This window comes from Syngnathoides biaculeatus, chromosome 2, assembly GCF_019802595.1.
Source record: "Syngnathoides biaculeatus isolate LvHL_M chromosome 2, ASM1980259v1, whole genome shotgun sequence".
In the NCBI taxonomy this organism is placed as follows: domain Eukaryota; kingdom Metazoa; phylum Chordata; class Actinopteri; order Syngnathiformes; family Syngnathidae; genus Syngnathoides; species Syngnathoides biaculeatus.
The window spans coordinates 28,591,363-28,603,912 of record NC_084641.1 but is presented as its reverse complement, the minus strand read 5'-3'; the positions used below and the strand labels follow the sequence as shown (position 1 = coordinate 28,603,912).

General features: G+C 45.8%; 1 protein-coding gene and 1 long non-coding RNA gene across 3 annotated transcripts in view; one reads left to right on the top strand and one right to left on the bottom strand.

The window, feature by feature from the left end:
• Positions 1-12,292, top strand: part of LOC133514058 (CDK5 and ABL1 enzyme substrate 2-like) — a 44,098-nt gene extending 31,806 nt beyond the window's left edge. Inside the window, exons 6-10 of one of the 2 annotated variants that reach the window (XM_061845337.1) lie at positions 502-599; positions 4,214-4,320; positions 4,393-4,512; positions 4,746-4,830; positions 11,744-12,292. In XM_061845337.1, the coding sequence (XP_061701321.1) occupies positions 502-599; positions 4,214-4,320; positions 4,393-4,512; positions 4,746-4,830; positions 11,744-11,812 (479 nt within the window). In that variant the 3' untranslated portion in view covers positions 11,813-12,292. Of the gene's footprint in view, positions 1-501; positions 600-4,213; positions 4,321-4,392; positions 4,513-4,745; positions 4,831-7,159 lie in introns of both variants that reach the window. The other variant, XM_061845328.1, reaches the window with a different exon arrangement.
• Positions 4,610-7,120, bottom strand: LOC133514068 (uncharacterized). The gene is made up of 3 exons (XR_009798710.1): positions 7,053-7,120; positions 6,848-6,924; positions 4,610-4,797 (listed from the first exon to the last, which is right to left on the bottom strand). It is a non-coding gene; the product is annotated as an uncharacterized LOC133514068 (long non-coding RNA).
• Positions 12,293-12,550: the final 258 nt, after the last annotated feature.

The following is a 12,550-nucleotide window of genomic DNA, read 5'->3' as shown; positions in this document are numbered from 1 at the left end:
AACCGGTTGAGGGTGTCCCCTGCCTCCTGCTGGGAAAGGCTCCAGCACTCCCTGTGACCCTCGTGAGGATAAGCGGCAAAGAAAATGGACGGATGGATTATTGTTTCAAATTCAAATCCCGGTGGGACATATTTACTTCCATAGATAGCACGCCCGCTCTGCTTATTAAAATGTGGCAGCTGGCTCACGATAGTGGAACATAAATCCTGCCTGTACTGCGCGGGGCTCCCACAAATGAACGCAACTCCATTTCGTGTCATGGTCGGCGGTATTTTTCAAAATGAGTTTTGATCTGTTTCAACGGCAGTACATCAAAATGTCGCTTTATGTGAAAGCAGTTCATGGCTTTTCTGTTCGGTTCTTGTCTTCCACCCCCCCGAACAGTCGTTGACCTCAAGTGATATCTGCTCCGAGGCCAGGACAAGACCAACAACGGGGAGGGGGGGAGGGGGATTGATTTATATGCGTATGAATTCAATATCTAATCTTTGCTGTTTCCAGGACTGGAGGACGTGGCGGACTACGACCCCAATATTCTCAGTGACCCCCAGTGGCCTTGTGGGAAACACAAGCGGGTGCTGATCTTCGCCTCTTACATGGTGAGAAGATTTTTCCATCCGCCGCTAGAAGACGGCAGCAAACGTCACTTCACCATCAGTTCAGAATCACGGAGGAACCGGGTTTAAGTGACGAGTCCTGCGATAATCTGAGACGATGTCGATTGTGCAAGTTGTGCAGCTGCTACTCAGGTGCCAGAGGCTGGTTTTGGTCAACAAGATGGTGCAGCGTGGTGACACTACGAATGTGAGTGGCTCTGGTTTGCATTGTTCAGTAGCGCCTACCCGAGGTCCGGTGGCCAGGATGTGGAACTTCCGAGAGTAATTTGCCTGGTCTTGTTTTAATTTGGGTACCATGCAAGTCCTCAAGAGTTGGAAGGGGGGTAGCGACTATCCTTTCAGGAGTTTTGATTATCCGTTGGACTTTCGGCACCAAACCAGACTGTGGTGGAGGTACACAGTACTGATTTGATTACCGCTGTGTAGATCTGTCTCAGCAGCTCTCGCGGCAGGCTGTGCATCCTTAGGAGCCGCAGGAAGTACATCCTCTGCTGGGATTTTTTTGGAGGATGGAGTTGTTTTTCTCCCACTTCTGGTCCCGAGAGACTGTAATTGGAACTGGAACTTAAAGGTCTTGACTGTTGACACAAGGCTATTGGACAGCGTGAGAGGCAACTGCGGGGAAGCATTCCTCCTAAAGTCCACGATCATTTCTACAGTTTTTAGCGCATTCAGCTCCAGGTTGTGTCGTCCTGTCGATACACAGACTTGTTGCTGTCTTTAATGAGGCCGATGACTGCAGTGTCATTTGCGAGCTTCAAGACTTTGACAGCTGGGTGTGTAGAGGTCCAGTCGTTTGCGTCCAGAGAGAAGAGCAGTGGGCAGAGGACACAACTTTGGGGTGCCCCAGTGCTGACAGTGCGTGCGGATGAGGTGGTGTCCTCCAGCCTCACCTGCTGTGTCCTGCCCGTTAGGAACTTTTAAATCCACTGGCAGTGGCAGGTGAGGTGCTGAGCTGGAGAGGTTTGGAGGAGAGGAGTTCGGGGACAAGAGGATCCTCACGTAGGTCCTGATGGTGTTGAGGTGTTCTAGGGTTAAGTGCAGTCCCATGTTCACTGCATCATCTGGAAACCTGTTTCCTCGGTAGGCAAACTGCATTGGGTCCAGCTGGGGACCTGTGACGCTCTTGAGGTGGTCTCGCACAAGGCTTCAAAGGACTTTATGACCACAGACGTCAAGTCGACAGGCCGGTAGTCATTCAGACCCGAGATTGGAAGTTTTTCGACGATTGGGATGATGGTGGAGCGTTTGACGTAGGACGCCGCTCGGCGCAGTTCCAGAGATCTGCTGAAGGTCTTTGTGAAGACTGGAGTAAATTGCTCGACGCAGTCTTCGAGGCAGGGTGGGGTCTGGGACCCCGGCTTTGATGATCTTTTGCTGTCTGAAGATGCGACTCACGTGCTGTTCTTGGATGGTCGACGGGGGAGTTGGAGATATGGAAGTGGTTGGAGGTGCGGGATAGTGGGTGTGTGGAGGGTTAGACTACTATTGTTGTCCACGGGGGTGGGAGGTGGGGATCGGAGGGGGGGGGGGTTGTTGCTAGTAATTGCTTAGTGATTGTAATCCGTGTCAGACTGATTTGGAGTCGTTAGCACTAAACAGTTTTTCCAGTTTTGGTGCGTAATTCTTCTATGCAATGTAAATTTCTTTAGTCAGCTGGTTACAAGTCCTATTGTACAAGGTCCTATCCCCGCTATTCTTTCATTAAAAGGGACATCATTTCATACGGACAGTGACAAAAATACACAAATACGAATTGATAATGATCTGCTCCGTGGTTCGCTCTGTAACGTGCCAGAAAATCGGCAAAAAATGTCGATCATTGTTTTCCCAAACCAACAGCAGATGTTTACAAATGTGATTTTGATTCAGCACCAAGATAAGCCGGCCGCCTTCACGCAGGACGACAGAATTTCAAAAGTATTTCAACACGGTCGCCGATTTGAAGCCAAACGAGGTCACTGAACGATGAATCCGTTAAAAGAGGGGAGCTCAATGCGCCGATCGTGGGACGGCGTGCCAAAATAAAAATTGAATAATCCGAAGCAAATTGAAATATAACATACAGCTATTCAGTTTGTAGCATTTTGAAATGTGATTCAATGAGTGAGAAATGGCACAATTCACATACGTACTATACAAAATGAAAAGAAGAAGCCGCTGGTTTCTTTTAGGCAGCACACGGAACTTTCTCTAACATTGACCGCTGCTCCGCCACACTCTCTTTTTCCTAGTTTACCTTACACCCACCCCCCCCCCCATTCCAGCTCTTAAAGACGTACACTCATAATTACAAATGTTACAGTACTTACCCAGCCCATCAATGTGTTTTATAACGACAGCGTCCACCACTGCCGCTGCTTTAGTTAGCAACGCAGTCTGGGCAACGTAGAGCAAAGACGAGCTAGACACCCTGCTTATGTTTACTTTTGATATTAACGGAGAAAGAAATGCTGTTGTTTTAAGATGCCATGACCGTCTGAGGATGCGAATCACCAAACTGGAACGAGATTTTCTCTTTTCCGAGTGGGGAAAGGTCTGGTCTGAAGCCAAAATAGAAAGTGCAGGATGAGATGGTGTGTCATTTTTAAAATTCCACCTTGGCGCAGCCTGAACCAGAATGAAAGCACAGACAATGCAGTGCGCAAAAAGCTAATTCTGTATTTTAAATACAGGAGGCAACATAACATTAAAGGGGAAATCCCCTGGTATGCATGAACAGTGTATTCAATAGATCATGTAATATGTACCCTATTTTGAAAATGTGATGTTAAATCCTCTCTCATTTAATTGTGTTTTGATGACATTTTTATTGACAATTATGAATGTTCAGGGGCGGTGCCACTTTCACGAGTCACATGATCTACGTGGAGGTATGTGACGCGTTATGTGCCGTTCCAAAGGCTTGATCACACGGGACACCGTTTTGCCCGGTGCCGATTTCTCAGATTTATCCTCATCTGATGAAGAAATAGCAGTATCGGTTGATCGGGAAGACGGAGGAATACTTCCGTACAGATTTGAACCTGTGGCTGTAATTAATGTTGAATATTCGGACGGTTCTTCGGGCGGAATGAGGCGGAGTCTGACTACTCTGAGGCCTACGCACGACTTAAGTGCGTAAACAAAGCCCCCCCCCCCCGGGAGCTACGGGCCGGCAGCCACGGATGGTTCTCCGGACGGGAATGACGGGTTAGTCTGACGAGCGAGCTCCGGCGGCAGAGGCGCTGTTGTCTGCAGCCCGCGAGCGGCTGTGGCGCTTGAAAAGTAGATCTTGGGGTAAAAAAAATCTGGGCACAAGAAAGCCGGCCCGTTTCAAATTCACTCGTAAAGTTGACTGTGGGATGAATTCAAAAATTCTACAGATACACACACACGTGCATGTTAATCCTTCATGGTGAATTTTTACCGTCGGCTCGGCCGCCCGCCGCTGATCTAATGTACACGTCTACTTTATCGGCCTTCACGATAACACGTTTAGCGACTCCCGAGTTGAGAACCTCGCTTGGCCGGGAAGTGACGTTTGCAAGCAAACGATACGTTTTGCTTTGATTCCGTCTTCTCTCTCTCACCTCCCCACCCCCACCCCCACCCAGACGACCGTCATAGAATACGTGAAACCGTCCGACCTGAAGAAAGACATGAACGAGACGTTCAAGGAGAAGTTCCCTCACGTCAAACTCACGCTGAGTAAGATCCGCAGGTAAAACGGTCACCTCGACGACGTTTTGGAAACTGCCGCGGTACAAACGGCGTGTTCCCCCCCCCCCCCCAGTCTGAAGCGAGAGATGCGATCGGTCGGCGAGGACTGCGGCCTGCAGCCCGCCACCGTCGCCATGGCCTTCGTCTACTTTGAGAAGTTGGTGCTGCAAGGACGACTCAATAAGCAGAACAGGTCAGACCGCTCGCATCTTGGTCCGATCAAGACAATGGTGAGAAGTTTTCTTCCCGAGGAGTCACCGACAAGCTAAATCATGTCCATAAATGACAGAACCGCGCTCCCAAAAATGACAGATTGTCCTCCCAAAGACTCAGCTCGGCATGGCGACTCACTAGCGCCCTCTACCGCTTCACCCTTGTCATTACAACTCCAACTTTGCCTCTTCTGACGTTTGCTTTGCTCAACAGGAAGTTGGTGTCAGCCGCCTGCATTCTGTTGGCCGCGAAGATTAGCAGCGATCTGAGGAAACAGGAGGTCAAACATCTCATTGACGTAAGACAAACGCGACAACAATTTGCAATAACGGGAGCACACGCACAGAAAAAATAATAATAATCACACTTTCATATTTGAGTCGTAACGTGCATCTGACCGTGCCAGTTGTGCAATTTACATGAGTCACATGACTTTTGTTCACGACGCCCACGGGACGGCAAAACTACAATACAACTCGCGTTTTTCAGTGATCTTGCGATTCGTAAATATTGGCTTGCTTATAATATGGCGTATGGTTGCAAGAACGGGCAAAAAAAGGGGTTTGACGCTTCAGGTATTGTTTACCTTTTGCCGCGCATTCAGCTAATTTACGGTGGTATCCGCCAAACTTCTTTATTTTTGTCTTTGGGCTGTCGATAACGCCTGCTAGCTTTCCGGGTTTTGCGGCGGATAACGCGAACCTCGTGGCTGTCGCTAGCCGTAGCCGTTAGCTGCACTTTTGCTAACTCGTGGGAGCGGGCTTCGCCGATCGCTTTTTTTCGAGCGTGGGTCTGAGTAATTTTTCACGCACGCTTAGTGAGTCGGTAGCGGAAACTATGCGGTCTCTGTTTTGGTTTGTGTCTTCTTCTTCTTTTCCTTTCGGCTTGTCCCGTTAGGGGTCGCCACAGCGTGTCATCTCCGATGACCGCGCATTTGTTTGGCACAGTTTTACGCCGGATGACCTTCCTGACGCAACCCCTCTGCATTTTAGCCGGGGAGAGACGCTCACAGCAGTTGGTATTCCCGGGCGGTCTCCCATCCAAGTACTAGCCAGGGCCAAACCCGCTTTTGAAACCCGCGGAATGGCGTTCTCAGGGTAGCATAGCCGTAAGCGGGCGTGTATCTGACTGAACACTAGAATTGTAATTTGAGTAACATACAAAAACATTAACTCATAACTCGAGTTAACGAAATCTTGGAAACAAAACAAAAACGCCGTTTCAGTCTTTAAGCAACAGCTTGAGTTCTGTCCCAAAGTGCAGCTAGCTTGCGCCTTCTCGTGAAACTTCTATCGAGCAAATGTGGGGTTTGCTTTCGGGGTGAGGTAATCAGAGAATTTTTCGTAACAAGTTTTTAGCAATTTATCTTCGCCTCCGGTCGGCGTCCACGTATTGCCGACATCCGAACTGCACTTTTCCTCTTCAGCTCTGTTTTTAAGCGGCCCCGCGAACATGAGCTCGGCGTGTTGCTTGAATCTCCGCCACGCATCTGGTCAATTGGGTGAGTCCCAGTCCGTCCTCGGGCTTGGATCATCGAACATACGCCTTGAAGCCCGTCTTGCGCCCGTATTTAGTCATGACTGCATAATTTCCTCATGTCCTCAGTGGGGCTCTGCTCCGTAGCCAGATGTGTCCTTGAACGCATCCCCGCACGTCGGCTAACCTTGATGAACTGCATAAAGGACACTTTGTAAGAATCCGTTGCCAGCTAGAACCGGTTGAGACAGAAACCCTTTGTCTTAAGTGGAAAGCCCCGATGTCATACCACCGGTTTGATACCGCTCATGCTCCGCCCTTCTGACAAGATAAAAGCTGTATGCTTTCTCTGTACCTTCGCACTAGTGATCTGCTCTCTAAAGCCATTGTCTGTAGCACATAAGTGCCCGGAATATTCTGTAAATGAATCCTTCCAAGAAACTGTTCATCGTCTCCAGCCTTTATTTGGATAACCGACATTCTCACGACCCGAAATTAAACGAACACGCGGAGGAAAAAAAGCGTCCTCCAACAGGCTGCGCGTAGTCGTGATCAAGTCGTCGTCGTCTTCGACCCGCGTGAGTCCGTAGTGACACTACCGTCACTCTAGCACCATGTTATGATCTAAATAACGTAGACGTGAGTCCAACTGTACTTTTTAACGTGGGTGAGATTTATTTCGCTTTTCAACTTCTGCCAACCTCTGTAGCTCACTCCCTTATCGTCCTGTCTCGTAGACCCCCACCTCCCCGCCGAAGTCGACACAGTCACAATCACACGGGAAATACTGGAGCTCTATCTAATAATAACGAGACGATACTTGCTCTCTGGTTTCACACCTGGGTTCTTTCTTTATTCCTCAGTCCAGCACAAGTGCCTCAATCGCCTCTGGTTCCGGTGTTTGTTTGTCAAAGGACTTTCAAAATAAAAGATCAAACGATAACCGTAGCTAAAAGATTACAGTGTACGGATCGTTATCGTTTCCTAGCCATGATACGCAGACACGATCATGCCGTCCAAAATGGCGTTGTAAACAAAAATCACCTGGTCGGCGTGACGTGACCTGATGAAAAGTATCCACGATGTTCTGCTCGCGGCGAGACGCATCCGAGACCGGCGTCAAACGCTTTCGTCGCCTGTGTCCCGCGCAGAAGCTGGAGGAGCGCTTCCGGATCGGCAGGCGGGAGCTGATCACGTTCGAGTTCACCATCCTGGTGGCCCTGGAGATGGCGCTCTACCTCCCGGAGAGTAAAGTCATGCCACATTACAGGCGCCTGGTGCAGCAGCAGCAGCTCTAGCTCCCTCTACCTCCCCCCAACGCATCCTTCGCTCCTCATTTTGCGCAGGTTTCGGGAGAAGAGGGCGCAATTCATTTTTTTTCCTATGAGAACAAACAGATACATATATAAGAGATTATTTTTTTTCCCCCTAAACAAGACCTCTTTCTTAAATTCCCCGTGGATCTGCTTTGTGACGTTCTGGCGGGAGTTCAGTAAAAAGACGTGAACCGTCTTCACCAAAGAACAGAATTTCAGTTGCCTCCGTTCAAGTTTTGTGGATAACGGAAGGATTGCAGGCACTGAGCGAAAGGAAAGAAAGAAAAAAAAAATGGATCGCGCATTCATATCTAGCGGTCGGTCGATTGGTTGTAGCCAGTTGGCCGCCATCTTGGTACTCCCAAAACCTGCGGAGAACATCTCTCACAGGTTGGATTATGGGCGGGGTTTTTCCTCAAAGTTTGGCATGTAGAATTAAAACCGGTCGCGTGAGCTTGACATTTTTTCACTTCTGGTGACATGAAGGATTTTTAATTGGACTTGGTAAGCCAAAAAAAGGCAAAGTGCAAAGGAAAGACACAGAACACAGTGACTAGCAAGGAACCTTGCATATTAGCGAGGGCCCGATTTCTGTGACATGTTAGCTTTGACCAAAATACACTGTGAAGCGCTATCATCATAACGTAGCAAAAAAACAAGCATTTTTTTCATCATAAAAACATTAAATTTGAAGTCAATCACTTCATAAAATTTTGGAAAGAAGGACCGGCAATGGGCAAATACATGCTAAACGCATTATTTGTGGTCTCTGCGACGTCAGAAAATTTCAACTTGTTTCCTCACGTTTGAAAATCACATTCAATTTGCAGAGTTGTGTGTTGTGAAATTCAAAAAAAAAATTTCACAGAAAATGTGTTTTCTTGCTTATCCACGGATGAAGTTTTGGAAAATATTGACGTCGCTTTTTCGCGAAAAACCGTCGGCCTCTAGCAACAACCGTAAAGAAAACTTTGTTCAAGTGAATTAAAATCATCAGAAAACTTAAAATTTACAAAGAAACTTCAACAGTGTCAAAGTAAATCTTTATAAAATTATCTGTGGAATGTTTTCTCACAGCCACGAAACTGGCGATTCACGCGCAGGTTGGCGTGCTTGTTTTGGGAGTATCAAGATGGCGGATGGGGACTTCAGTTTTGGTGGCCAATGAGCTACCCAGTCTTTTTTTTCCAGATCATTGATTGCAGGATGATTGACAACATCCGCATTTCACCTGCGCATGCACGAAACGTTCTCCAAAGTCGACTTTGTGCACTTTTTCTGCAATTCTTCCCTCGCCACCCCCGCTCATCCCCTCTAGTTGGCGTCTCCATTTCCAGTTTTCTCGAATTTTTTCAATCTACTGCTTCCTCGGCGGGCGTCGCAGAAACAAAAACGAGCGACTTCCTGCCTCACAACTCCCAGAAACAAATTTAACACTCGAGACGGATTGCAGACGACCATTTTTTTCCTTCCTTCCAGTCTTAAACCGGTCCGTCAAACGATTTAAACCAGGGGCGTCAAACCCACGTTGCGCTTGCGCTTTCCCTCAAAGGGCCGTCATGGCTGTGAAATGATAAAAATCTTTAACCGTATCATCATATTTACAAAATTAAATTTAAGAAATTTAAATTTATGAACTAGTTTTGGAATCAGAAATCAAGAGTAATGGGTTTTTCCAACTATTGTTTGGTAACACAAAAATACTTGGAATAGCTCAACGTTATCAATTAATATATGACAATTTGAAATTTTGGTACAGATTTGAACAAAAAAAAAAAATTATAGAAGTTGATGCACATGGTTTGCCTCCACGGGCCACGTAAAATCGTGCAGCGGTCCAGATCTGGCCCCCGATCCTTGAGTTTGACACCTGTGATTTAAACTATTCAATTTTTAAAATTTCCACATTTACGTGTAGGGACAAGCACTTAAACCAATTACTCTTCCCTCCATTAGCTTTATGCAAATGTCAAACTCTGATTAGATTGCGAGGTGTTAACATAAATAATAATCTCTGCATGCCCACGTACTGTCATTTCTATATCTCTCTCTCTCTTTCATATTTCTCATGGAGAGTTGTAAGGATGTGTGTAGGCGACCTCAGCCAAATATTTACAGATTGAGGTTTTGTAGATAAATGACCGCAGAAGCAGTCACGGTGGGGGGGGGGGGATGATGAGATCACCCTTCTTTCTTCAATTTTCTGTTTATTTTAATGCCTGTTCACAACTCAAGGTTTATTGTCTGAATATTATAGTCAACACAACAACAAAAAATATAGCTGATTCCATAATACAGTAAAGCTTCGGTTCTCGAACGTCCCCGTTTTCGAATGAAATTTTTGAGATTTATTTTTTTTTTTGCTTCTGTTTTCGAATGAAAATCGGTACTCGAACGCCCCAGACAAAACGCGGAAATAACACATTGCCCGCGGCCAGAAGGCAAGTTGCTCGTTTAACGTTATTATGCACTTTTGTTAATAATAATTTAAAAAAAAAAAGGTTTACAAGGCCGGAGCTAGTCGCTACAGATATGGCAGTGCACTCCCAGCCGAGCGTACTCTACTACTAAAGCATACATTTTAAGCAAAAACTAAATATATTTTGTCAATTATTTTATGATATAAAGTATTTAAACTCTTCATGTATTTATACTATGCAGTTTATTATCAGGAAAAGCGACAAAAAATGCTTTAAAAAGACCAATTTTTTTAGGCTTGGAACGCATTGTTTCTTTTCCCATTCATTGCAATGGGAAACATCGATTCGGTTTTCGAACAAATCACTTCTCGAGCCGTTTTCTGGAACGGATTGTGGTCGAGAACCGAGGCATCACTTGTACTTGACGTCCTATGTGGCACGCTTAAGATGAATTATTTTCCATGGTTTTGCCCCCTATCAAGAAAACCATGAAAAATGTTGAGACATTCGCTCTTCAATGAAACTCATATCTGCTCTTTTTCTTGTCATCATAATAACGCCCAATCATGGCTCCAAATAAGGGAAGTTGCTCGTTTAAATTTATTCTGCATTTTTGTCCGTAAAAAAAAGTTTACAAGGCTGGATGCCGAGTTGCTATAGATAGGGCAATGCACTCCCGGCCTAGCGTACTCTACGACTAAAACATACATTTTAAGCAAAAACTAAATATATTTTGTCAATTATTTTATGATATAAAGTATTTAAACTCTTCATGTATTTATACTATGCAGTTTATTATCAGGAAAAGCGACAAAAAATGCTTTAAAAAGACCAATTTTTTTAGGCTTGGAACGCATTGTTTCTTTTCCCATTCATTGCAATGGGAAACATCGATTCGGTTTTCGAACAAATCACTTCTCGAGCCGTTTTCTGGAACGGATTGTGGTCGAGAACCGAGGCATCACTTGTACTTGACGTCCTATGTGGCACGCTTAAGATGAATTATTTTCCATGGTTTTGCCCGCTATCAAGAAAACCATGAAAAATGTTGAGATATTCGCTCTTCAATGAAACTCATATCTGCTCTTTTTCTTGTCATCATAATATTTATCCACGGAAAAGTACCTTTGGTTGTGCCAAGCATAAAAAAATGAACAAGAAACTGAAGAACGGGTGATGGAATATTTCTCCATGACTGTATTAACAGGCAATATTGACGCCGTTATTGGCTTCCCCTGCATTTTTTTATCCCATATGCAAAATCAATGTGAAAACGACTCTCCTCAGGTTATTATTTTTTTTTTTTTTTGTAAGATTTTTGGGAACACTTGTCACTAGAGTCATCGTAAAAGTATCTACTAAATATTAATAATTGTGGGCTGAGCCTAACCACCGCAGCGCCTGTTTTTGCAGCAGTTTTAGTGCGAGCAGTGCAAGCCAGCTCGCAACTACAGAAAAATATTGAATTGAATTTGATTTTGTCGTTGTTGAACTATTCATGAAAATAAAATTGTAATTCACACGCCACGGCGGCGTATTGGCAAAAAAGAACGGTGATGGTGGGGCGGTTGTCGCGGTGCCCGTTGGACATTTGTCTGGTCGACGCCGGTCGGCGCCGGTCAGCGCCGGTCGGCACCGGTCAGCGCCGGTCATCCCCCGGCCTTTGCTCCCACGGCACCGCTCCTCTTTCTGCGCTTTGCTTCACCGTCCTGAGTTTGGAAGAACTCACCGACAAAAGGCAATGACATTTTTCGGACCTCGCGATACCGGCGCCGGCTTACTGACGTTTTCAGCGACGGGCGCGAGCAGCCGAGCGTCTTTTTCTGACCTGAGGTGCGACGTTGACTTCTCTACATTAGAGACTTGATTCTATGCAGCCTTCGCATCCCTCGCCACCTTCTTTTGTTTTATTGAAGACTCTACTTGTATTTCCATCATTTGTCTTCCGTTTATTTATGACTATTTTTCTTATTTTTGTGTACATTTGTGCTTATTTAAGGTTCCGGTTCGATCATTGGCGGCAATGCGGACACGCCTGCAGCAGTTTTTATGGAAATGCCCTATGTAATATCAATATACGTGTGTTAATTGAGGAATTTAGCTCTCGTTTGGCAAAGTTCACGGTAGTACAAACATGCCGAACACCCGAAAATGGTGACCGAAATTGTCACAGTTGCGGCGTTGCCATTTTTGCCTTCCCGCATTTTGTCACCCCGCCGATTTACTCGCATGATTTGTCACTTTTTACGCTGCATTTTCTCTACACGTGCCGTTTAGATTTTATGTTTCATGGGCTCCGGCGATCCCGCGACCCTTGTGAGGATAAGCGGCTAAGAAAATGTGGACATTTGCAGTTTCTTGTAGCTCTCGGGACTTTTTATTTTTGAGATTCAGATTAGAAATAGAGCAGCGAGACTGTATTTTGTTAGATGATGTATGGCAACCTGCTCGAGGAAAAAAAAATGTTTATTAAACGTTTATTTTTGTAAAAAAAAACCTGACCTGGCTTTGATTTGACATGATGCAACATGCATGACGGAAACGGATCATTTTACCGTATGTGCGAACCATTTCGTCCGGAAGGACAGTGGACTTAAGCGACCAAGTTCGGCACGCTACTGGCGTAATTTCCGGTTTATAAACCGCAACTTTTTTTCCACACGCTTTCAACCCTGCGGTTTATGCGGTGATGCAGGTATTTTGTGCATTTTTTTTCTAACAGCCGCAAGGGGGCGCTCCAGCGGAAAAGGTAAGCGTGAGAACGGTGGAATATATGTGCCGAGGAAGTGACTTTTACCGGTCCGGC